At 35.6% G+C, this 27,202-nt stretch overlaps 1 protein-coding gene across 6 annotated transcripts in view; it reads left to right on the top strand.

The window, feature by feature from the left end:
• LOC121314513 (tensin-3-like) overlaps positions 1 to 27,202 on the top strand; it is a 154,118-nt gene that overhangs the window by 78,708 nt on the left and 48,208 nt on the right. For 5 of the 6 annotated variants that reach the window (XM_041247875.1, XM_041247877.1, XM_041247876.1 and 2 more), the window contains 13 exons: positions 1,680 to 1,732; positions 2,405 to 2,570; positions 5,044 to 5,094; positions 6,127 to 6,249; positions 8,019 to 8,083; positions 8,521 to 8,604; positions 9,838 to 9,950; positions 10,157 to 10,217; positions 10,330 to 10,405; positions 11,960 to 12,089; positions 13,165 to 13,230; positions 16,988 to 17,092; positions 23,441 to 24,649. In XM_041247875.1, coding sequence (XP_041103809.1) covers positions 1,680 to 1,732; positions 2,405 to 2,570; positions 5,044 to 5,094; positions 6,127 to 6,249; positions 8,019 to 8,083; positions 8,521 to 8,604; positions 9,838 to 9,950; positions 10,157 to 10,217; positions 10,330 to 10,405; positions 11,960 to 12,089; positions 13,165 to 13,230; positions 16,988 to 17,092; positions 23,441 to 24,649 — 2,302 coding nt within the window. The remainder of the gene's footprint in view (positions 1 to 1,679; positions 1,733 to 2,404; positions 2,571 to 5,043; positions 5,095 to 6,126; positions 6,250 to 8,018; positions 8,084 to 8,520; positions 8,605 to 9,837; positions 9,951 to 10,156; positions 10,218 to 10,329; positions 10,406 to 11,959; positions 12,090 to 13,164; positions 13,231 to 16,987; positions 17,093 to 23,440; positions 24,650 to 27,202) is intronic. The other variant, XM_041247878.1, reaches the window with a different exon arrangement.

Genomic DNA, 27,202 nt, shown 5'->3' with positions numbered 1-27,202 from the left:
TCCAGGTTGTAAGGCAACAAAATAGGAAAAATGCCAAGGGGGGTCAATACTTTCGCAAGCCACTGTATATATATATATATATATATATATATATATATATATATATATATATATATATATATATATATATATATTACCGAGAAAGAGCAGGGTTGTGACTGAGTTTAAATAGGGGGTTTATGGTGATAGGCAGGTGAAATTAAGAAGGGTCGAAGCTCTAGCTCACGCCCCCCCGAATTCCACTATAGTTAACATGAAAACACAGTTTGAAAAGGGAGGCGTATATTTAATTGATCTAAACAGCAGTGTATGTAAATGCTGGTAATGTAATTAATAAAACAGACGTCTAAAAGGGCATGTTCACCTCTGCAGTTTTATGAAAAACTCAGGGGGTTCATTTTTTAATTATTTAAATAGATGCCTCAGTTTAGGTCAATTGAATAGACCTCAATGTCTCTTACCTATACTATTGGTCTCTTAATACCCATCATAGCCTATCATAAACACAGCAAACAACAAAAGAAAAAAACAATGTCCTCTTCATACAGGAGACACTGAGGTTGTATGGTCTTCCATACTTAATGAAATGAACCTCATCAACCACTAGAGGCCACTAGACATCATTTTAGGAAATTTACTTTTAATGAGCCATTGCAATGTTTATGCCGATAGCCTAACAATTTTTACCTTTTAACATCAGCAAGAGAAAAAAATAAATCAAAACAGATCCAGTAATTATGTGATGCATAAACACACTGTCCTGCCAAAACTTAGGTTAAGGTTGTCTTGCCAGGAGATATTGATTAAGGGTCCCAATTTGATAGTAATCTGACAGTTGGGCAGGTCAAGAGGGGCATGTGAGGTCCCTTCTGTGTTCTTCAAACACTAATGGGTAAAAGCACACTGCCCAGCCACCAGTCAATCCAATCAGAGCTCCTTTGGATGAACTTGACTGACTTTTCTTGCCAAGGCAAACTTGTGACTTTTCAGCATATTGAACACACAGGGCTTCAGATGATTCTGTTCCTTTTTTTTACTTTTGAGGTTGTTTGGTTTATTTCAGACTGGTACAGTAAAGAAAGACTGGGGACTACAGATTTAGACTGACTGATAAAGTATATACTATATATGGGAAAAACAAATGAATAGCATTCAATTTGGTACATTTGGTCTTACTAATAACAATTCTAGGATATTAGTATTATGTTGTTGCTGAACTGAGCAAATATTAAATGTTCCTAGTAAATCAAGCATGTTTGAGAATGAACAGTAGGAATAATTTGTGGTTCACGACAAGTGCTGTAAACCACATTGCTGCTTTGTTTAACATAAAAATATGTGTTTAAGTCCTAGTAGTGAATCTTTGAGTACAGTTTTTGTCAAAAAAAATTTGCTTGCCAAAAGTCTTTGGTTTAGCATCAAGCTAGGTGTAAGAATGTGTTATGCTTTGGCTTTGTGTCACAGATCTCTGTTTAATATGAAAGCTAACAAGCGATTGCTTATTCAATTAAGGCACATCATTTGAGCCCATCTATCAAATATCTTCTAAAACACCTGAAATTAATTTCACTGGCTTCTATATAAAAAAAAAAGTTTGTTTTATTTGTTTGTTTTATGAAATGCGTAATGATATGGTTCAATGTGTTCACTTTACCCAAGTTCTATTTTGTTTTTTTCAGACGTCCAGCACTTTTTCAAAGAGTTCGTCTTTCAGTTACGATAAAATATCTCAGTGAGTATAGTTTAAAATGTGTTACATTTTATTGTTGTTCACGCTAGCGTACATACAGTAAATATTTTGTTTGCTTTTACTTTTAATCGGATTTGATTTTCAGAAATGTTTCCTGAAAACCACTGGAATTGTGTGTGTGTAACTGCATTGATTAAAGTTTAAATTGTCTTGAAGCCACTATCTCTCTGATTGAGGAACTGAAGTGCTGAAGACCTTGCCAGCAGTTAATTATTTAATGATACCTATAAAACAATCAGTCAAGCTTTATTTTAAGGGCTGTTTTTTTATTTTATTAACTGTTAACGAACATTGTTAATTTTTAGGTTAGGGTTAATGAAAACCTGATTTAATTTGCTAAACATTACTACAGTAACAATTTGAAACGATTTCCACTGGGTATGAATCATCCATAGAGCTCTGGTGTTTGATTGATCACCCATAGGGCTCTGGTGTTTGCAGTTTTAGCTGGCCTATTATATATTGTTAACCAACAGTTAACAGAAAATAAATAATGTGCATTAACATGTTTATTAGCTGCTTGCTAACAGCTCATAAAAAAATTAAATAAATTAAACAGCCCTTAAAATAAAGTGTGACCAAACGATCAGTGAAATGGCCCTGAAGAAACAGAGGTGTGTGCACCTTTGCCCTTTTTTGTTTTTCTCTGCACAGAAGCGTGGATCACATTATGGAGGAAGGCTATGAACTTGACCTGACTTACATCACTGAACGTATAATTGCAGTTTCCTTCCCCACTGCATGTTCAGAGGAAACCTATCTTCATAACTTGCAAGATGTTACACGAATGCTTAAATCGAAACATGCAGACAACTATTTGGTAAGTACGACAGACCGTGCAGTCAAGGATGGCTTGCATGGTAAAGATACAATGTGCTGAGAAATACATCCAAGACTATTCAAATGTTACCATATTGAGAAAAAACAAAAATGGTTGCTGCATAATTGTTTTTAATAGTTACTGGGGTTTTTAATCTAGACATTTTCCATTGATCGATTAATCTGCTAATCTTTTAATCACACCTTTATGTAGTAATATGAGATTGTACCCAGTCTCGTATCTTGTAAAGCGCTTTGTGATGGTGGTCCATTATAGAGGCGCTATATAAAAATTATATTATTATTATTATTATTTATTATTATTATTATTATTATTATTATTATTAAAGACAATTACAAGTAATACCAATGGTGTAACTTGAGTTACACAACCCCTGTACGACTATAAGATCCCAATGTTCATATAGAACATATTTGTATGTATTGAGAAATGTTACAAAATAAAAACGGTTCTTTACTACCAGGCTGTGCTTTCTCCTTTCTGCTGGAGATCGACCATAATGCACTGTTGCCTCAGCTACTGTTTAATAAACATTTATAAAATGGGTTGGATAAATTAAATACTGTGATTGGCTGAACAGGATCACATGACCGTGCTGTAATAATTGTCTTACCACACAGCTATGACATCATAGACCAACTTACTTACCTGTTCTATTAATATTACTACGCCTTAATAGTAACAATTATCTAAACAGTGTTTCTGTAGGTAAAAATGTCAACATGCAACTGAAACACCATTTGAATCACTAAACAGTCGTTTGTTTTTTTTCGTCTGTCACTAAGAATTACAGAAAAATCGACAAATATACTGTGGTATTTATTTAGTCCGAGAACAGAACAAAGAAAACTCAAGCAGCAGCTTTAACACTATTTAAAAGCCATCTGACAAATCATCACGCAAGTCTCACTAGGCATGTAATATACTGTATATGCAGCAGCTTCATCTACTTATTAAACTAAATAGCACCTTATAAAACTGACTAGCAACATAACAGATACATCTCACCACTACCCTCTGATTTCAGAAACAAACATATTTAAAACAAAATTAAAATCTCTCCTGCTCTCTGCTGACACAACCTTTGGGCTTTTAAACAAGGTTGGGTTCGATTAATAGAATTCTGTTGTGCTCGCCGCGGACGGGAAGGACTGCAGCACTGCGCAAACTGACACGGAAGTTGTTTAGTTTACATAGCATCTAATGGTGGTTTACAATCTAAGGAAATTATACCGGTTACCGGCATCGGTGTGAAAACAGCCTCCGAAATTATTGGTCAGCTTCTCTTGAATAAGATCATTTCATACAAAAAAACCCCACTCATTCGTTCGATATTGGAGTTCATGATGTCAAGTCACGTCACAAAACCGACAAAGGTGGCTGTTTCCATGAGTCTACACCCTTTAGTGGGAAAAGTCAAGTGTGCTTTTCAATTCACAAATTAGAGTTTTCTCAAAAATGTTATTTACTGTTACAAGTTAGATCCTACAAATACCGAAAATAATAAAAAAAAAAAAAAAAAAAAAAAAAAAAAAAAAGAACAAAAATATATGAAACAATAGTTTGTTCAGGGACTATTTTGATAAGTGGAAGGATACACCTATCCTCTTATTTTTTCCTTAAAAAAGCCAGTTGGTTCGTAAACACTTATTAATTTAAAAAAAAAAAAAAAAAAAAAAAAAAGCCATTTTATAAGCGAAATAACCCACTCCAAACAATTAAGTCACTTACCGCACATCCTGTCGTGGGTTATTTCTTACATATTTACTTACAAGTAATTTGGCAGTTTGAAAATATCTGCTTTCACTTGGAAAATATTAACTGGCATACTGTAAGCTTTCAAGTTTTAGAGGAACAAACCTAACAAGTGCTGTTTTATTTAGGTTAGCTGAAGAGTCATTTATTGAGTGCTATTTTATTTTAGTTTTAGTATTAATATGTTGAATAAAAAGAAAAACCTTACTTGCTACTAAGATGATACAATATAAATGTAGTACTACCATGAAAGGAAAGCACCAATGAGCAAACGTTGCAAGTTACAGTCTTTTTTCTTTATTCGTAGATATTGTGACATATACCTTCCAGTTGCCCTTTTGCCAAGGTCTTTAGAGTACTCTCTTCCATTTTTCAAGATTTTGTTTTCGTGCACCGTTTCATAATCAATCAGAGCTCACAGGTGTGATTAATCATTAATCGATTAAAATCCCTAGTAGTTACACAAACTGGGGGTTAACTCACAGTGGATTGTAAAACCTACACAAATGCAGTAACATTTAAAACATCAGCCAATATATTTAAAATGGAAATCCCAAATCCTGTTTTTTTATGAACTAGTAAAGCCACAGTCTTGTGCCAAGTGTGTTGTGTAGAAATTCCCTGACAGAGTTACTGTATTTGATGAGCTGAGAGGACTAAGGGGCTGATTCATGTTTTTGTGTCTACTTTTACACAGGTGTTCAACCTTTCAGAAAAAATATTTGATCTGTCGAAACTTAACCCAAAGGTATATGTATTTTTTTATTATTTCGTTTAAGACCTTCCAAGACAATCATACTGGTCCACATGTTTAAGAACTGGAATTACATTTCTTCCATGTTCTTGATCTTCCTTGTTTCATAATTGCCAGAAATGGATAATCTTTTGAAAAGTATTACTTTTTTTCTTTTTTGTTTGCTACTGTACATTCATGAATTGTACCACATGTACCAATAATACCTGTTATTTAAGGATGGAAATTAATCTATTTATAAATGTCCCTTGCTTATAAGCAAGTGATATTGGGCTATCCTGTGAACTGAAAAAAATGTAAATTTATAGTCAAATATAGTAAATGATCATAACAATCCACGATATCATAGATACCAAGGTATGTAGTTTCAACAGCTTAATTTTTTTTTTTTTTTTTTAAAAAGGACAAACAAAAAAATGGAAACTCTGCTGCTGGGTTTTGTTTTCATGGAAAGAAAAACTCCAGCTGGGGTCCTATAGATATGTCAGTTCTCTCTTTTTATTTAAAAAATGGTATGTCTTGTGAAGTAGTCTGGAAACACCTGAGCTTGTTTTGACTGGTAGAGTCACAATGCCACACTGATATCATGCTGCTACACAAAGTCAATGGAAAAGGATGGTGTAAAGTCTGCAGGAAAACACTGTTGCAGTGACTGCCTCTACCTAACATGCACTACCAGCAGCTCACTCCAGTCATTAAAGCCATGCTATGCTCACTGCTTGCTTCCTAAAAATGTTCAAAATTGTAAAGAAAGTGAGCAAGATGCCGTAATTAGATTGCTTTTGTGTGTGTTAAACTTTGAATAATAGTCGGAAAAAAAAAATATATATTTATATATATATATATATATATATATATATATATATATATATATATATATATATATATATATATAATTTGTGGGGGTGGTATTGTTTATAATTATCCCAACATATAAGGAATACGGTGATAAGTCGTTTTATTATTGTAGCAACAGAACACAGCTGTGCTCTGTCGGTGAATCGAAACGGTCTGCTTTTGTTTTAGATCATGGACGTAGGCTGGCCTGACCTTCATGCTCCCCCCCTTGATAAGATGTGCACCATCTGCAAGGCCATGGAGAACTGGCTCAACAGCGACTCCCAGCATGTGGTGGTGATTCACTGCAAAGTAAGTGACTGCGGTCTGCAATGACTAATGATACAAGACTAACTGTATATAACCGAGCATTAACTGCAAACCACAGTAAAAGGAGTGTTTGCACAGGTCGTAGCAAATGAACAGCTAATAGTAAACATGGTTAAAGCAGGTAGTCTCTCATGTGATGTTAGTACTGTACACAGTGTAAGAAACTGCAGCCAGTAATGACAAAGTTCTGGGTATGGGTTGTAAATAGTACACAATAGTATACTGCTGACCCTGCACTGCAATCAGTAGCAGAAGTACACATTACAAAAATCTTTCCAGTTTAGAAGAAAAAAAGCGTTCTTCTGCAGCAAAAGACAACAGTCAAACCAAGTATCCCAGTTTGTGTTCAAGGTTACTGTGAATGTGTTAAAAGCTCTGGAAAATGCAGTAGTCAGCATGAACAGAAAAGGTTTGTTGTTCTTCATTTGTGCTGAGGGATTTTTTTTCTAAATATACAAAGTCATTTTAATGAATTTTGCCAGCTTTTACAATGTCTTTTGTTCATTCCATTGTGCCTACATACACTGCATACACTATACAAAGCAAAAGAAGTTGATTAGGAAACAGTAAATTAGGGTACAGTAAGTCAGGTGTATTAGTCTTAGTTGTTGATTTGATCAACGTATTATCCACTCAAAATGAATGTTGTACAGTATGTCAACAAGCGATTTAGTAAAATTCGAGATTCCAAGTACAGTGCTCCCCCTTTATAAATCCTGTAGTCGGGAGCCATGGTTAAGAGATCATCCTATTTGTCGTTCCCCTTATAAAGAGACTACTAGTGTTTGTGTAATGGCATTATGGGGCAAATGTGAGCCATGACCGTACTGCCTTATAACCTGTTCTGAAGTATAACAAGGCCGCCTTATAAAGGAGGAACACTGTATTCATAACACTGTATTTATATATATATAATATATATATATATATATATATATATATATATATATATATATATATATATATATATATATATATATATATATATATATATATATATATATATATCTATATATATATATATAGTATGTGTGTGTTAAGTTACAAAAAAAAAAGTATACAGGTGTGGTTTGTGCTTATTGAAATAGTGTCAACGCAGAATCCCCTACAGTCCCAATTCTGATTATTGTACAGGAGGACATACAGTATATGCATGCAACAGTGTCTCCTATACAGCAGAATTTTGGTTCTCATCCAGCAAGAGAGATCTCTTCAGCTGTCACTCAAGTGTGTTTGAATGGTGCTGTTTTGAAATCCGACACACATATCATATGCACAAAAATAGTATGATTGATACATACATAATGAGTTACAAAGCATGCAGTAACAAATGAAGAGAGTTGGTAAGAGCTCATAAAAAAAAAAAACAATTAGTTTGACACTGTATCTGAATTATACAAAGGCATTTGGGCATGTCTGTGATTAACCGTACATTGAAAGAAGGAATCTTTCTTCATTGCCCCACATGAAATAAGAGGCATTTTCATTTAGTAGTAGGTTTGCAAAAATAGGTTTGCAAAAAATATTTTAAAATATGGAGGTTTAAAAAAATATATTTTAAAGCATTTAGTGAAGTGAGAAATAAATAGGAGTTGCATTAGTATATGTTTATTGGTAAATATGCTTTGATAGATAGTGCCACCAATAAATTAGCTCATAACATATTGCACATAGGGTGTAGTACAGCTGTTCACTTTGAGTACTGTTGTAATAGAATGAAGAGATTTATTTTTTTCTGGCTTTTTTCACAGGGTGGTAAAGGTAGAATTGGTGTTGTAATCTCCTCATACATGCATTTCACCAATATATCTGCAAGGTAAGGCAACCTTTATTGAAATATCATTCAGTATGTATTTTTCAAACAAGTTTTTTATTTTTATTTGTAAACTTACACAATAATGTATTTCATCGAGTGCTATTTTCTTTTTTGTAAGACTGAATGCTTAAGCCCTTTTCTGTGCTCTGATGTGCAGTTATAAATGTACGCATCATATATAAAAAACACAATATTTAAGGGATGTATGCAGTGCAAGTTTGCAGGTTCAACTGCATCATTATAGTCTTTTTTTTTTCAGATTCTGATTCAGACTATTTATAAAGATAAAAATGAAGAGGAATTTCTTAATAGCATTGTAAAAAAAAAAAGCACTGTAACAGTATTGAACATAAGAAAATAGAAACCTGCTTTGTTTTTTGTGTGCTCGTAACTTTCATTTGATGTACCCTGAACAAAATCTGGAATATTTCTTACAGTGCTGATCAAGCATTGGACCGCTTTGCAATGAGGAAGTTTTATGATGATAAAGTTTCAGCTTTAATGCAGCCTTCACAAAAGCGGTAAGTGTGCAAATGCCTTTATCTAACATAATTTCTAGAGAATGCGTAGCCATACCAGGGGAAACAGTACAGATATAAATCTGTTTTACTGCCAGAGCCCAACTGCGTTCTTAACCAGATGTGTGGTGGCTATTACCCGTATATACATTAGAAAGTCAGCTTATACAATACTGTCATTTTAAGCCTAAATTTGTAGACTTCTGTTCATACAGATTTTGTCTGGCACCAAGTTAGTTCTTGGCAATAAGACACCTACCCTTGTGTGTAGCTAGAAAACATCCATGTACACTTATTGTGAACTTTGTGATAATGGTAGCAAGTGACCTTTCTTGGTTCATACTTGTAACTGTTGGGCCCTCCCAAAAGAACAAAAGAAAAACAATGTAAATGTTGTAGGCTCATTCTGAATTCTATCTTTTCCTGAGCATTTCAAGAAGTTGCTAATAATATATTACAAAGACAGATTTCACTGTGAGCCTACAAAATATATGTAATTTGCAAGTAGTTGTGCCAACACAACATTTTATCAATTACCGTCCTTTAGGGTTTTTTCCTGAATAAAATCCTAAATTAAACATTATGTTGCAAAAACAGAATATGGTTTCTCAGTGTTGCTCACTGTCATACTTGTGGTCCTGCTTAAACCCACAGGGCTGTTTATTTGTTCTAAAAATAAGAAGAAGAAGAACATGACTCTCAAGTTAGGCACTTAGCTGTCCTTCAGTGTGTACCCTGTAATAAGTGAGACATGGGGCATGCCTGAACTCCTTTCATTCCATACCTTTGATTCCAGAATTATTATTATTATTGCTACACACATATACTTTCTTGATTCTAGTACACTACATGTTTCCTCACATCATTGTGCCTCCAGTGTGATTTTACAGTGGTAGTTGCTAGGCTCCTGACTAATTTGTTTCAATGAGTTGGTATCAAGGGGTAATTGAATCATAAAAATAAGTCTTGGGTAAAGAGCACAAATCTAAAATGCAGAGACATCAGACATTGTTAACTGTTGACAGTTCTTACATTGTCAAAGGTGACATTGAGCATTGAGACAGTGTCAAAACCGTTGTTCAAGAAAGAGAAGCTTAAGGTGTTTGTGTGATGGAATAGTGCACAAGACAACATTTTCAATAAGGATCAATTTTGAATCAGGCTCAATAGCTATTGTGCTGTGGTCTACAGAAAATATGAACATACTGAATGTATTCTTCTTTATATCCGATTCAGATATGTTCAGTTCCTGAGTGGTCTTCTGGCAGGCTCTATGAAAATGAATACTTCACCTCTTTTTCTGCACTATGTCATTCTTCATGGGATACCCAGTTTTGACAGTGGTGGAGGTAAGATCTGCTTGTTAATAAAGAGCAGTACAAGCCCTGGTGTGTTTCCCAAGGCAAAGGTAGAAATATACTTTTCTTACAGATTCTCAATTATCTGTATGTACTTTAACTTTAATTACAGGTAGCGGAAATGTAATAAAGAAAATCAGGTTATTCTTCGAAGTAATGAGATATGAATCAAAATTTCGTCTTTGTTATCTTTGTAGTGTGTCGACCATTTTTGAAAATCTACCAGGCAATGCAGCCAGTGTACACTTCAGGAATCTAGTAAGTTTTTTGTTTGTTTGTTTGTTTTATGTTCTTTTGTTTATAATTAATGAAATATGTATTTTTTAAATGTCATTCTTAAAAAAAAAAAAATCCATTGTATTTTCACTAGCAATGTAGGCCTGGAGAATGAAAGCAGGATATGCATTGCCCTTGAGCCAGCACAGCTGCTGAAGGGTGACATAATGGTAAGTTGTTTAACTTCTCACCGGTTTCTATTCTATCGTGGTACGCATTAAATCTAATAGTTGCATTTTACTGAAAACCAGAAAAAATAAGCAATACAAAAAAATATTCAACCTAATTGCATTTATTTTGTACCATGCATTTTACAAGTAAATAATAGACTTTACCTATAAACTAATATGGATTCACAGATAAAATAATCCTAGTAGAACTGCATGTCATTTATTTGGCAAGGAATCAGGGTCAAGTTTAGAATATATTTTACAATATTTTTGCTGGATTTTGACAGGATTAAATATTACTGGGTGTGAAATATTTATTTTTGCAAACCATAAATCATAATGATTCAGTACAAGTGTTTTCAATCAAAACAATGGTTTGAAAAGTGCGTCTTCAATTCAAAGGAATGCGGTAATTACATATCAGTGATAAAACATATAATGCAAAAAATCTTTATACTTTGTGATTTTATAATAACACCATATAATTACTTGTTTTACACGTGAGGGAGACTAGTTCAAATGTCAGGTATTATTTAAACCACAAAAGACTTACTTACTAAAGATGCTGCATATTTAAAAAGAAAAGTTTACTAAAGTACTGCAGGTAGAATAATATCAAGCATTAAGACACACAAAAACAGAACAATTCAAGCAAGTGTATTTCTGCAAAATGTGCAGTATTTTTGGGTGAAATAGTGCAGCGTTGTAGGCACAGCTTTGCCTTTGGGCACAGCTTCATACCACTATTCTTGTATGATCAAAGACACCACGTCAAAGGGATGTCATCAAAAATGGTAGTGGTGTTCTGATATATGGACAAAATTCTACAATTTACTACGTACTGTAAATATTGTAGTACGTCTTGTTTTACAGTTTTATATAAAGCCAAGTCATTACGTCTAATTACCAGTCATTTTAATTGAATGTTTTGCACAGCTCCCATGTGAGAGCTCGAGAGAGACAGCACTGTTTAAAGCTGTTGATAATACAAAATAAATCTACAACAGTGAACATTCCCTGGAATGTGAACATCATGTTTTCACCTCCAAAAAGGGGGCTGATAACATTAAATTTCTTCCAGCATGTTCATTCTTGCCTTGGTGCCAGTTGGAGGCTGTAAACAAGCTTGTTTCTCCTACTCAAAAAAGGTCCCCTTCCAAAGCAGAGAATGGGCCTCAAACTACAAACTGACCGAATAAGAGATTATTTCTTTCAGCAGACTTTAAACAACACGTACCATAAACTACTGCCCAAATACGTGACCAAGCATGCAGGTTTTGCATTTCTAAAAAAAAAAAAAAAAAAAAAAAATGTATATCCCACCCAATTTTAGTGTGACTTTATTTATTTATTTGTTTGTTCTTATATTATCTGTTAATAAACATAAACTATTTTTCAGTTCCTTAGCCCTCATGTTAAGCCATACAAAATACTGTATGCCTGAGAACAGGAATACATTATTACAGTGTGCATGTTGTGCCGTAACAAATACCAGAGATGTGTGTAATATTTGTAATCACTTAAAAAAAATAACATTTTTTTTTTTTTTTTCAGGTAAAATGTTACCACAAAAAGTTCCGGTCAGCTACACGTGACGTTGTGTTCTGCCTTCAGTTTCACACTGGCTCAGTGCAAGGTTACGGATTAGTGTTTGGCAAGGAAGAACTTGATAATGCAAGCAAAGGTAGTGTACCTTTAAAGACATTGCATATTTTTCCTTTGTATACCCTGTCTCGTCGCCATTTCCTCAGCTTCTTTGGCTGGACAAAATATTTGGATTGATGGATTCGATCTGTAACATGTTTATTGCTCCCATGTGATTTATCTCTATAATAATAAGTCATGATTTTTTTATTTCAAGTGTCTTTTTATGATTGCTACATATTATCTAATTGATCTAACCAGTTACAGATCTAAATGTAGTCAATGTTGAAATCATTAAAAGACAGACCTGCCTAGCGTTTTCCATGAAGGCAGAAATGCACCAAAGGTGCTCACGTTTACTGGAAGAGGTGTTGTTTCGTATAACCATGATACACAGCAAGCCCTATTTTAATAGCCTCAGTAGTATTTAGCTCAATTAAACAGACCTAGGCAAAGTATCCTCTGCAGTAACTCTTATATGGATACTTGCAGTACTATCTAGATCTCCATAATATTTAATTTATTACCTTATTAATATCCTTTTACAAGAGTTTTGAATAATTTTCTATTTTTGTTTCTGAGTAGACTGTTATTTACCAGCTTACTAAAGCCATTTTTTCAACTGTGGGAGCTAAAAATTGAATTTCTGAATTGTAATGGTTTAAGACATGACCGCAAGGGTGTGCAACTGTAATTTCTGCAACTGTGGACATTGTTAATTAGCAGTAGAAATGTTCTTTACAGAATCACAGAACTAACTTCCCTGCTATCAGATTTTCACACTTCAACTATTGGTCAGACCCAATGGTTGGAAAGGTACATTTTTGCTACAAAAGTTAATTATCTTGGTGATTACTGATCTAAGCAAAAGAAAAGAGAATAATAGACACATAATAGGTTAAGCAGTTAAGAAATTCGGAAAATAGAGACGATATTTAACGAGAAGTAGCTATAGTGTAAATTAGGGAAAATATTTCTCATGAACTGATGATCAACAATGCAATTTCTTTCCAAAACTTTTATATGTTTAAGCCTGTTTAAGACTGCTTTTTAAAAGTGTTAATACCAGAATAATGCATGATATCGGCGTAAAAGAATTCCTTTTGAATTTCCAGATGACAGATTTCCAGAATATGGGAAGATTGAGTTGGTGTTTTCAGGCAGCCCTGAGAAAATCCAAGGTGAGTCTCTGTTTTATGATGAGTGTGAGTAGCCCTATTGGTTTGGGGTCCCCTTTCTCAACCATTACTCACTGTATTGTTTCAGTCAACCATGCGTCCTTTTAATTCTGAGTGTCAGGTATGCATCAAGGTAAGGGCTTGTGGGCTGAGTCATGTGCCAACTAGGAATTTCACAAATTAACAATAGTCATCTGAAGATGACTTCACATTTAGAATACTGCTGCATGAAACTACAATATTATATACTTTGAATGTTTTCTAGAAATGTACTGTAAGTACTCCACAGCTAATTGGTGTTAATTAGTCTACTATTCAATGACTGCAGTAAAAAAAACAACAAAGATTTTTTTTTTTTTGTAATAAAATCTCTTTGTTTAGAATATAAACTATATTATATAATATTCATATATCTACTATCTATATATAATATATAATATATAGATATATTATATATCTTTTTTAAATGTGTTTTTTTTTTTTTTACCAGTAGTACTTCTACATAACATTAATCCGATGTCATTAAACAGTAGGGTGATGTAACTACATGGCAACTGTTTTTGTCACGAAGTCAGATTAAACAGGGTATGACGTGATTTCACCAGTGTAATAATCTATTTGTTCATATCGGTATACGTTATTCATGGATTTGTTGTAATTAATCAAATAATTTGAATAAAATAAGAGCTGCATGCATGTTTTAAATAAACAAGCATTTAAAGGTTACTCATTAAGGTGAGAAGTGGAAAATGAAGGTAAATTATATGTCAGTCAATCCACTTGTGCAGGATTGTAGGCATTAATAATAGCATGTCATATTAGTACAGTGGCTGTAGAATATCAAGTATTTTAATTACCTTACTATGCACACACCCTATTGTATCATAACACAGACATCTATCATTAAGTATAAATATTTGAGTAGGTTTTTATATGAAAGTAAAACCTCATCTCGTTTGATGTTATTTTGATTATTATTTTTCATTATGGTGGTGGGAAATGCAGTATAATTTACAGGTACATTCTTGGGTTGTGTTCAGTACTAGAACCAGAAGATCTTAAAGGAGTACTAACTTTAGGTTATTATCATAACTCTGTTTCCCTGAAATATAAATGTAACCATTAACGTGTGGGTATTTACATCCTGAATAAGATATATAAAGCTGCTCGATCAAGCCTGTGATGCAGTCATGGCCCGCTCCCGAGGATATAAAAGGACTGCACGCACACATCTCTGCATAATTTTTCCTTCAAGCCTGCTGCAATCATGGACACAGTGACCTTGAAGGTTAATGGTTACATTTCTATTTCAGGGAACCAGGGTTATGATAATAACCTAATGTTCCCTTTCAAGTCTGAAATGTAACTATTACCGGATGGGTGAGTGTGACAAAGCCGTCACAAGGGCGAGATTGCAGTACAACTGGAATGTTACAAGGCTAAGCCAAGAGGCTCCCTTGTGTGTTACCATGCGGAACCCCAGTAACAAATAGCTAGGGCTAAAATATTGAGAGAAAAACTCACCTCTATGCCTGTGTGTCACAAAGACGGCCGGAGTGGGTGACACCAGACCAGAAGCAGGAAATAAACGACAGAGAGGTGGAGTTTGGTGGAGCTGAGTGAATTAATTTATTGAGCTGAGCATTTAATGAATGAACAGACAGACAGAAAATAAACGGTTGCAACAAACAAAAACAGGACATGACACATTCGGCAAAATAAACAGACAAACAAAACGGACTAACACTAAACAAAACACGGTGAGCAGATATTTTATTTCTATTATTTATGATCACAATTATTACCGCCATCTCCTATCCCGTTCTACACTCACCGAACACACAACCCTGAGTATGTGAAAACATGCAGCTTTTATGCAGCTGTACCGAGACTCGACTGCTAATAAATGATTCAATTGGAGTCGCGGTACAACTGCACGTGAATTAATAAAGTGCAATTCCCCATGCTCACATATTATTACTTTTTAATTGCACGTGAAGTGCTGTGCAATGCTCATGCCTAAATTCAAATGACTATACACCAACATTAACACACAACAGATAACACAAAATTCACACAGGGGCGGGCACTTGCCACACTGTGTTTTAAGGGTCGACTGAGAAGCCGCCTTTAACACTAGTTCCAAAACCAGGGTTTTAAGGATCCACGACATTAAGTCTGTAGAACCTAGTAAAGGTATGGGGAGTAGCCAACACCATTGCATTTTACATGTCCTTGACAGATGCACCCTGGAATAAAGCACACAAAGTTGCCGTGCCCCTGGAGGAATAGGCAGTGAGCTTTTCTGGAAGGGGCAAGTTGGCTCGCTCATAAGCAGTCTGACTGTGTCTGCTATCCATTTGGACAGCCTCTGTTCAGACAGGGCTTGACCGTGGGGCTTTGCCACATAGCAGATAAAAAAAAAAATTTGGACTGCCTTCAACTTTTCATCCTGTCACCGTAGTAGACCAGGGCCTGCACTGGGCAGAGCATATGGAGCTGTCACTCCCAGTCAGACTGGAAAGGTGGTTGGAAGCCTCCAACTCCAGACTGGTTGACATGGGATGTCAAGGTAGTCTTCGGCAAAAAGGCAGAATTGGTACACAGAGTAACCTTTGTCCTGGCCTCTGTAAAAATTAAGCGGACTCTTGGTAAGGAGAATGTCTGCATCTAACTCACCCGCTCTGCTGAGGTGATAGTGAGCAAGAAAGCCATTTTGAGTGATACAATTTCAGCTCAGCTGAATGCATGGGCTCATATGGAGGCTTCATTAGTGCATTAAGCACCAGCAGCAACAAGACCTTCAAAGGTGGCTGAAGCTGCCAAACCCCTTTTAATAAATCGCCCCGCCAGGAAGTGAGCTCCGCGGAGACCGAGTCAATTTTGACAACTAACAGGCCTCGTACGGGTGATGCAAAAGCTGTCACCAAAATGGCATTAAGATACTGTGGGAGAGATTGCAAGCAACCACAACCGAAGCAAGTATCTTGGTCCTGCGCAGCGCTGTCGCTACACATGTGCTGCAGTATTACTTAAAATATACAGACCATCTCGTAATCTTAGCCAAAGCCAAAATGAGAATAATATAACTCTAGCCAGAGCTATTGCAGCCTGGGGGGAGAGCACAAAGTCAGCTGACTTATGTTGCTTGATCTCTGGGAAGGAGCGACTTCAGCTGCTGGCTTCATTTGGGGGGACAAGGCCAAAGTGGGACATAACAAACAGCAGGTTGTAGTGCACAAATACGCGTGATTAGTAAAACTAATACAGTGATTATTCTCAATGTCACATATATTTTGTGTAAAGCACAATAAATATGAATATAAGGCAGAAAAAGTACTGAAGTAGGGTTTCCTGTTTGAGGTCAGTCTTGAAAGGAAAAATGACGTAGAGATCTGTGCTCACAATCCTTTTACGTACTTGGGGGCGGGCCATGACTGCATGTCAGACTCGATCGAGCAACTTTGAAATATATCTTATTCATGTTTCTGGGTATTTAGGAGGTAAATACCCATGCAGTAACAGTTACATTTCGTACTTCAAAGGGAACTAAGGATTTCAAATGCATTTTACTTTACTGTGCTACTAACAGTGTAAAATCTTACATTTATGACCATCAGATTATGTCATGACTATGCCAATGGATCATAGATGGGTTAAGTTGTGTTAAACTGCACTTCTTGCACTGTATTGGTCCCTTGTAATAAGGGTTGCCATAGGAGACTGCATCCTTTATTAAGCCCCTGTTCCCCTGTTGAAGGTTCTGAGAACTTACAAAATGATCATGGTGTGACGGTGGATTACAACATTGCTGACCCGCTTATACGGTGGGACTCCTATGAAAACATGACTTCAGATGGTGAAGGTAAACCTGATTTAGTTTCTGGAAATATGAAAACCTAGGCATAATAAAGCATCATAACCTACAGTAATAGTTCTGTGGTGTAAAATGTTACTTATGTGAATTAGTATGAGGAGCAATATTTATTTTGTTCAGTTAACACATTGTGTTTTCCTAAAACACAATATTTTATTGAAATTGGCCTATGTCCTCCCCCAACAATTGGCAATTGCTATGAGAATTATCTGCGTTTTAAAGTGGACAGGGTCATTTATTTTTTTTCTACCATTTGATTAAGGATTAAGCATTTAGCATTTGTTTCCTTTAAGGAGTTTCTTTCATGTGTATATTAGGTATTTTCAAAACTTTACTGTATGCAACTTTGTGTTTTGCTGCTAGCAATGCAAATAAAACATATAAATGAATTATACAATACATTGAAATACAATAAAAACACATTTATAGCTGTCTAAACAATTTATTGTATATTTAAACCTGTTAGACATCACCTCTGATCAGATTGGCACCTGAATTTGCCTGACCAGTATTAAGTGTTCCCCTTTAATAACACCACAAAGGGTGACTATTCACTTTGTGGTTTTTCTCCAGGGTGAGTAAGGAAGCACTGGAGCCGCAGATGCTATGACATACACTGCAGAGCTTTAAACAGATAAAGGGTGCTTGTTGCATCTAATCACAAATATCATAAGAATTTTGTTCAAGATTTTTATATATTCACTTTCCTAATGTTCTTATATAACTACCATCACTAAAAATGTAATAAAAGATGCTGTATAATTGTGCATGGCATTGTTTAATGGGCTTTGCAGCAAATGGAGATCCTTTGAGACTAAAGTATTAATTCTGTATTTTAGGAACACTGTTTTTATGCTGACATTTTATGTTCTGTGTTTATTCAGTCACAGGTGATTTATTGATGATGTCAGTTATTTATTTAATGATTATGTTTAAAGAGATCAAAATCCACAGATTAAAAAAAAAATTATAATGGGGAAATCCCTTTTTTCCAAATTCACGTTTCTGTTACTGAAATACAAGGTGGAGTTAAGATTATCTTTTTCTTGAAATGTTTATTGTGTAGCAGTGGGTGTTTTCTAATTTATAATTTTGTTTTTGCAAGCTTACTGGTACGTCAGAAATATAAAAACCAATTTGCGTAACAGTGGCCTGTTGGAGTCAGCTGTGCTTGTGGTTCTCCAGTGCCAGTCATTTATCACAGGTGTACTTTGATCCTTGAAGGACCTTATTCTGAAGCCTGTGCTGAGGCACATATTCAAAGAGGAGGAAAATCATTGAAACATTATAAAACACACATGAAGCTACTCAGAAGAATAAGTGAATTGTTCCTTCCACCAAATCAGTTCTTGAAATTTTACTCCAAAATAGGGCCCCAGTGTGTTTTACTAACCTTCATCAAGTAGCAACCAGTAAAATATACAGTAAATAGTAAATGTTCATTGAGATAAATTAAGATTTTTCTGTTTATCCATCTATCTGTGTGTACCAAAATACAACCGGCATGGGAGAAAATATATTAAAAAAGTACCGTTCCAGCCGTAAAGGCACAGAAAGTTGTGTGTGTGTGTGTGTGTGTGTGTATATATATATATATATATATATATATATATATATATATATATATATATATATATATATATATATACACAGTATATATTAACTTTATTAGTGTTCTTCCCAGTAATTCTGTATAGCTGGGTGGCACAGTATTATAGCTGGGAGCACTTTTAATGGAAAAATAACATTGCCTTACCTTAAATATATAATAAGGAAAAGAACTGGAATAATAATGAATAATAATCCACCCCAATTCATACACAGGCTACATTGCTCCATTTACCCCCTGGTCCTTTACAGTAATTTTTGTGTTTCTTGCAGAGCTTGCACATTATACCACCCAATTCTTTGCTGTAAAAAAATCCTTTACTACCCCAACCCCCCCCCCAATAACATTATACCCACTGTCACGGTGTTTCTTTCTTTTTTACGCACTGGCCCCTCTTGCGGTTCTTCCAATTCGGTTTCTACAAGTTGCTCTTCGTTGACTATATCGGGTTGCTCTTTTTCATTTTCTATTTTTTGTTTTCATTTTCATCATTCATTTTGGTTTGGTAATTGCCACACTTATTGTCACAATTTTTGCTTAGAAAATAATTGATTTTTTTTAGCAGTCATTTCAACATTTTAAGCTATATCAAACATATTATGGTAATATATTTGGTTATGTTCAACGTTGCCAATGCTACCCAAATGTTACATATTTGAATTCCGATATTTAATTTCTGCACTGTGCTCAGAAAATAGCATTTTTCATAATAATTACGCACTGTCGCACATATATACAATTTGCAGTTGATCATGCAATTTCTGTCAAGAAAGGGATGTCTGGAACTGAACATGAATTATTAAATTGATATATTTGCAGCAGAAATTCTTATATTTCTCTGGCGATCAGGGATAAGTAAACCTTAAGCAGATTCAGACGTGTTGAGTAGAACAGTAAATGCTTAGTACTAGAGTTTCTTTACGACCTTTAGAAATATGGCCGCATGGTGTTATCGTGGGCATATAAGCATTTTTAGTATTCTATCCCAGGCTGCATTTCACTTAGGATATATCCTAAAGGTGTATAGTGTTCTTGAGAAAACAAGCTACAGTACTTGTAAAACAGACAAGTCAGTAACACTTTATTTTGCATCGCATCAATAATTATTAGCATTCAAATGTACTCAGCATCCATAAGTAATAGCAGCACAACATTACAAAATTACAGACACCTTCTTTGCATGACTATTTAGTAACATGTAACAGATCTTTCAATATATTGGTTATTGATTGTCAATTTATTGAGTCAAATTTGAAAATGACAGTTGAAAAGTATGGATTGAACAAGCTCGTCATAAGTGGGTGCCTAGCAGGTGAAGCAAAGATAATAATTAAACAAGTTTAACACACTGGTTGCCACCAGTGTTTTTGTGTAAGAATGATCACAAGCCCTTTTGGGTGGCAGTTTATAATGTGTCATAAATAGATCTCCAGAATAACTGATGGGTGTGCTGCTTAAAAGTTTAATACAATTTATGTGCTGGAACTTCAAACTATAAACAGAATTGATTTGATAAAGTAACGTAGCATATTCTTTTAATACCTGGTTGCTGTTAAAACACAAGGATCGGGTTTAGTGAAAACAGTGTCAATGTGAACATATACAGATAAAGTACAAATAACTGAAGGTATAAACATGTCCTGTTTATAATTAGTGTGATCGGTGGTCTCCTTTGATTAGAATGCCATCACATAAATGATTGATAATGGTTGCTCTATAGCCATTAAGACTGAGTTAAGTGGTGCTAATTTTGAGCCTTCAACAATGGGGCCACCGCAGGTCAAGCTAAAACAGACATAACGTTATTCTTCTGCTGCTGAGGTTTAAGAACTGAGGAGACCTTCAAAGCTGAGTATACAGTTCTTAAAGTATCTTATGTAAAAGGACTATGAAAAGGGAGAGACAGTTAATGAATTGGTTTAGAAAAATTAAGTGGTTTGTTAAAGTTTTTTATACCTTATCTACTTGACTTTGGAATAAAGTGTGACAGGCCCTGTGATATGAACTACAAAATATTTCAAAGGACACTATACTATATGTTTATACAAAGAAAGGGATATATATATTATATATATATATATATATATATATATATATATATATATATATATATATATACACCTTGCCATCTTACAGCATAATGAAAATATATATTTTTAAAGAAACAGATACATTAAAATGTTGATTGCGCTATTCCGAGATAATATTGCATTATTTCACAATAATTAGTGCATTATTAGAAGATAGTTTTCATCAGCTATAAAGATGTCATAGTGTAGCAGAAGTGAAGTGCAGCTGGACAGTGAGAAGCTGTGAAATATCTCTATTACAGTTGGTGTTAATTTGTGCAAGTCAGAATGCCGGTTTTATTGGGAAAAAAAAACAAATTCAAAGTTTTCTATACTGTATATTACAGTTTTTAATATTGTTACTGCAGTAAATTAATACAAATTTTCATTCAGCCCATTTCATGATCACATAGGTTAGACCAGGGGTTTTCAACCTTTTGTGTGTCCGGACCCCTAGAGACGAAAAAGCAGGGACCCGAGACTTGCCCATTTGACACTCTTCACAGACAGAATGTTACATAGACATTCTCATATACACTAGTATTACTATTTCTTAAAAAAAGTTAAAATTATAGTTTTACAGTGTACCACACAGTGCTTTTGGTAAAGGAGGATGTTCTTTTAGGAGAGTTTAGTTTTAGGTTTAAAATATTGTAGAATATTTTCTCTCTCTCTCTCTCTCTCTCTCTCTCTCTCTGTCTCTCTCTCTCAAGAGAAAATCCCCTGGCACTCTCAGGTCAGATTACAGCAAACCTAAATGCCGCCTTCTCACTAAACCCCACCCTAGTGTTTACATTCTCCTTTCCATATTTGGCTAAATCAAGGTCTCATGTGTATCTTGCACGACCAGTTACCTTCTGCATGAAGGAAAACTGAAATATTTTGGTCTGCTGTGATGTTTTTATCGTGGGGCAGTACCAGCCCTCGCTGTATTCCTCACTCTTATTCTGAAGAAACATTCTAAGTCAAAAGGTATGGGACTGTGGAGGTAAGGAGGGGGTGTTTGGAATGGGAGTATAATGGAAGACAGCTAACAGCCTCTGGAAAAATGTTATCACACTGTGGGAAGAGATGCAGCTTGCCCAGAGTTGCTTGAGCAAAGGGGAGAACTATTTAAACATACTAACATGTCTTTTGGTCCTCGTATTTTCTTGATATATTCATGTGTGTTTGGTTTCATTTTTCCTATTGTAAGTTTTAGGGGTTTCATGTGTGTATAAACAAGTATGTAGTGAGGGAGACCACATGTGTGTTTACCTAGCTGTTTTAAATTTAAAGTGTGTTTTAACAAGTGGTGAATGAATAGGAGCCCAGAGACAGAGCTGGGGGAAGTGCTGGAGAAGGGGGGGTGTCAGCATATAGTGCCTTTATGTTGCATGTCTGGTATTTGGATTTCATTGCAGGACTTGCCTGAAAGGCAAGCATTACATGGCATACAGAGCTAGGTCTGTAGTTGGTTACAGTATTTTATTGTTCACATAAATGTGCTATGATTTCAAGCTGCAAACTTTTGTTTCAAAGAGTTCACGCAGATTGTAGAGCATCTGCTGGGTTAACACAATACCTGAAATCAATAATTCCAATATCCCAACTCTGCCATGTCAGACAGAGTAACATTACATTTTATTTGATTTCAGGATGCCTTTTGTCATTTTTTCAGCTGAAATACCTAAATAGTATAAATGCTATACTGATTTCAGAGACAATAGGATTAAGAAATCACATTATTTGTTATATAGGCACAACACACATGTATTAGAGCTTATTACCAGTGAGACATTTGTTCATTTTTAATTTTACAGTGAGATTAGCAGACCAAAGGAAAAAATGGACCTTGTAAGAATGCATCGTTGTGTGTATTATCTGCATGGTGTGCAGTGTCAATGTAATCCTGTTGTGACTTTAATGAACTCATCAAATGGGCTATATGATGTTAACAGTTAAACATTTGGTATATGACTTTGTCCTCTGTACTTTCTCCTCTATAAAATGATGGCTGTTTTAAAGTAATTTCCCTGTTCGGTTTTTAATTGGTTCCCTAGCTCAGATGAAAGGATTAGTTTTACACATTCCTGGCATGCAAGCTATGCAATTACTCTGAGGATATTCTTTTTTTTTTTTTTTTTTTTGTCAGATTAGGTAGTCATTTGGAGTATACTAAAGGAATGGTTTTCAGCAGATTACAAAGTTGTCCCTGGGACCCTCTGTTTTGCCTAAAAGCCATTTTTATTAATTGAAAACATTTGCTTTGTGGAAACTGAAAAGGAACTATCAGAACAGATGAATCAATTTGCAAGGCAAGCTGTGTAAGGCATGAAACAAAATGAAACAATGTTTTACTATCTTGCTAGACATAAAAAAGACACATTTAAAAAAAATTTATATATTAGCTGAACAAAAGGCTATATCATGTTTCAATGAAGAGGGGTATGTCAACATAATGTATGACTGTGAATGTGAACATGTTAACATTTTAAAAGTAATCTCTAAATACATTGTCACATGTTGGTATGCTCCAACAATCAGTTACAGCTTAGAGTGATGTGGTTAATGATAATTGTTGCTATTGTATAATATGCTTCATTATGCTTAAGGGCAGAAGAAAAAAGTAAGGAAAAATTTAACCATTGTAAGAGTTCCTTTTATTTTCTTTTACAGTGCTGCATACTCAGGGGCCTGTTGATGGGAGCCTGTATGCCAAAGTGAGTAAAAAGAGCTCTTCAGACTGCAGCCTACCAGTGGGGGCCCATGGGGTGGCAGTGACCAGCAGCCCTGACCACAGTGACCACACCTTGTCAGTTAGCAGCGACTCCGGCCACTCTACAGCATCAATACGGACAGACCGTATCTCGGGGATCAAGCGAGGACTGAGTACACAGGAAAAAGCTGAGCTTGATCACCTCCTGAGCGGTTTTGGACTGGAGAACCTAGCTCCCTCCAAGGAAATGTCAGGAGGGAACCAGCTGGGTGGTGTGCAACACATTGTGCCTGCCCAGGTGCACATCAATGGGGAGGTAAAGCTCAAGGACAGGGAGACCGACATCCTAGATGATGAGATGCCCAACCACGACCTTCACAGTGTAGACAGCATAGGCACCCTCTCGTCCTCTGAAGGCCAGCACTCCAGTCACCTTGGCCACTTTGGCTTCCACAAGAGCAGCCAAAACTCATTGCTGTCGGATGGCTTCGGCAGCAACACTGGCGACGATCATCATACTCCCATCGCCCCTGACCTGGGTATCAGTGTGGACGTCTACGAAAGGGCCTTCAGCGAGGCTAAGCAAGGCTACCTGCCACAGAGAATCCCCTCTGTTTCCACAGCTACCACACCCAAGCCTCAGGCTTTTGGACAGAGCGGTTACTCCACACAGACATGGGTCCGCCAGCAACAGATGGTGGCTGCCCAGCAGTATACATACTCGCCAGCTGAGGGTGATGTGAGATTCTCCCCGGAGAACAAAGAGTGCAAGCTTGAGACTCAGCCCAAGCTTCCAAATACCTCCACTAGAGGGTGCAGCAGCAAGGGTGCTGTGCAGAGAGGGATAGTTGTCGGGTCCCTTTCTACTGCCAATAGGAGTCCAAAGGAAACTAATGATTTGGACCACACCTGCAAGGAAGAGGAGTTACCATCCTCCCCCACCATGGACATCGATCAGTCGATTGAGCAGCTGAATCAGTTGATAATGGATCTTGACCCCACATTTGTGCCTATCCCTACACGTGTGAATTCTGTAAAGAGGGGAGGCATGGATCAGATGAACGGATCTACTTTCAGTAAAGTGGAAGGAGTTGCCGCCACCAATGGAGTGAATGCCATGTTTCAGGATAAAAGACAAGTGGTGAATCCACAAAACATTTGCCAACCAGGTCAGCACAATGTTTTGTTATGTTGAGTTATAATGCCTTTATTTATTTATTTTTATTTATTTATTTATTTTTTTTACAGGATTTAGTGGTGGTAACTTACTTGTTTTAAAAGATATCAAGTATAGGTGTATAAACAAATAAAAGACAAGGTCATGGAGTTTTTGTGCTTGCTACAATGCAATATTAAAATTGTTTGTGCAATTACACAGTTCCTTTTTCCTTGCATCTGCTTAAATCTTTTTGGTTTGTTTCCCAGAGTAGAATATTTAGGTTAAATATCCTTGCCCTTTGTACTCCAAAGTATAATTCAAATCAGGCCTATAAACGAAAGAAGATCAAAACCTGTTATATGAGACTGAAATAGTCTTTCTTTCTTTCTTTCTTTAAATAACAGACACCTGACCCAGTCTTACAGCCAATTGAGAGTAAAAAGAAAGAAAGGATTTTCTTCATAGCCTTTTGTTTGAAAGATTGGGGGTTAAATGCCTTGTGGACAAAAAGCTTACCTGTCATTTTTAGTGGCTTACTGAAACTTAACAAGCTATGCGTAAACAGCTGTACATTTTCCCTTTGTAACTGAAAGGAGTAGCTGCTAACGTGGATGCTTAGTCTTGTGCTTTATACAGCACTACACCTATTGAAAAAATTAAATGGCAGGAAAACAGGCTTACATCAAAATTCTATACACATTTGACCTATTCTGTTCAACAACAGGGAAACAGATTGATGGTAAACACAGAAGCATGAATTATATCATCAAGTCAAATCCCAGTGAAACCTGAATTATCCGGTCACCAAAAGGTTATTATTGTGTTTGCTAAATTTGTGAATACTAAACATGTATCTGACTTAAGCTCTTTCTTTCCAGTTGTCCTAAATTATAGGTTCCTTATAAAATAATATTCAAGTACTGCTGTTCTGTTTAACCAGTTCAAATGGCTAGTGAAACAAGTTACCATGTAGGTTTTCCTTCTTAATGAAATTCAGTTTTGTACCATTTAAAGCAGCATAGCCTTCCTAACATATAAATGGACCTCCAAGTAGTAAGACTAGCTGTATTTTGCCAGCATACTGCTGATATACAACGAGGTACACTGTTCATATGCCAAGTGTGCTTATGATATACTTGCTTTCGTGAGAAAATAACAAATTACATACTGTTGTTTTGAGTAGTGCGTCTCGTTTCATTCCTGGAATTTCAAAGCTAGGAACAGGTTTGCCCTTAAGCTAAACATTTACATTTAGACTCAGGTGTTTTACTGTAATCACTGCACAAGGTGTAGAGTGAAAGAGTAGTGAAGAGATTTCAAACAAACCTTTAAGGGAACAATCTTTTCAGTGTGAAATTTTACCATAGCTCTCTGAAAGGCTGGGTATTCATGAAACATTTCAATGTATTGGACTGTAGTGCACTTGCAATAAAAATTCAACTTTAGTTATTTAAAGAGTGCTTTTATGAAAAACTCTTCCAGACTCATCCAGTCTAGAACTATTCTAAATAGCAAACTGCATTTTACTCATAAAAACAAACATTGAAACAAATATTACTTCAATAATTCAGTTGGGCCCATGGTGCCTTTTTGGTATAGAAGCATGGTGTATGTTAATTGGAACATTAAAACTTGAATCATATTTCTTATTTCTGAATAATAATTCAAACTGTACTTCGTATAAGACATGGCATCCACGCACACCTGACACGCATCATTACTGACATGCGTCTGCTTGATAAATGGAGAGATTTTCAACTCCTGAGCAACGTGATCTTTGATGATAAGTTGCATTTGCTTTGTTGTTTTGACATTAGTGCATTCATCACAGTCCATTGTTAAACCAGGCATATTCCTAACCCTTGCACGTTAAATTTCTCTGTAATTGATGGACTTGGACATATACTTTTACCTTAACGCTTGTCTCCATCCCCGTTCAAACAGTATGAAGAAGACAAAAAGAGTAGGGGCAAGTTTGTCATACTTCTTCTCAAAACGATATATATATATATATATATATATATATATATATATATATATATATATATATAGACTGACGTTCTTCTGTGAGGCCCTAAGTCAAATTCTGGGTAGACTGGTATTTTACCATGTTCTGTGGTATTATTTTGTGCTTTTAAGTGGCTCATAGGCTATTTTTATTTCTAATGGAGCATTACAGCGAGGCTCATTGAAAATGCAGTGGCTGTGTTTTACACTGCTTGCACGTTGCAGCCAGATGTTGTTGATTTTGTTTTGGCTGAGCTGAAAAGCACAGCTTGCCGGAGCATGACCAGCATGCCTCTGTCTGTACAGAGAATCCAGAAATCCAATGATGCCAAGGCCAGGAGAGCATGGTTAAGGAAAACATATTGACAGTGTTTTCTCACATTATTTTGGTAGTACCTTTTGGGTCATTTGTGTTTCCACGTAGTCTTCTTTTAGGGAGAGAAATTATTCTTTCAAATGCAAATTACCATATTAATATTGAAATATCGGTGGGTATATTTAAATCTTTCTGTCTGCGTTCAAAATTTGGCCTTCATAACGACTGATATTGTGCAGC

The sequence above is a fragment of the Polyodon spathula genome, chromosome 4 (assembly GCF_017654505.1).
Source record: "Polyodon spathula isolate WHYD16114869_AA chromosome 4, ASM1765450v1, whole genome shotgun sequence".
Taxonomy (NCBI): domain Eukaryota; kingdom Metazoa; phylum Chordata; class Actinopteri; order Acipenseriformes; family Polyodontidae; genus Polyodon; species Polyodon spathula.
This window is presented reverse-complemented; position numbering and strand designations above follow the sequence as displayed.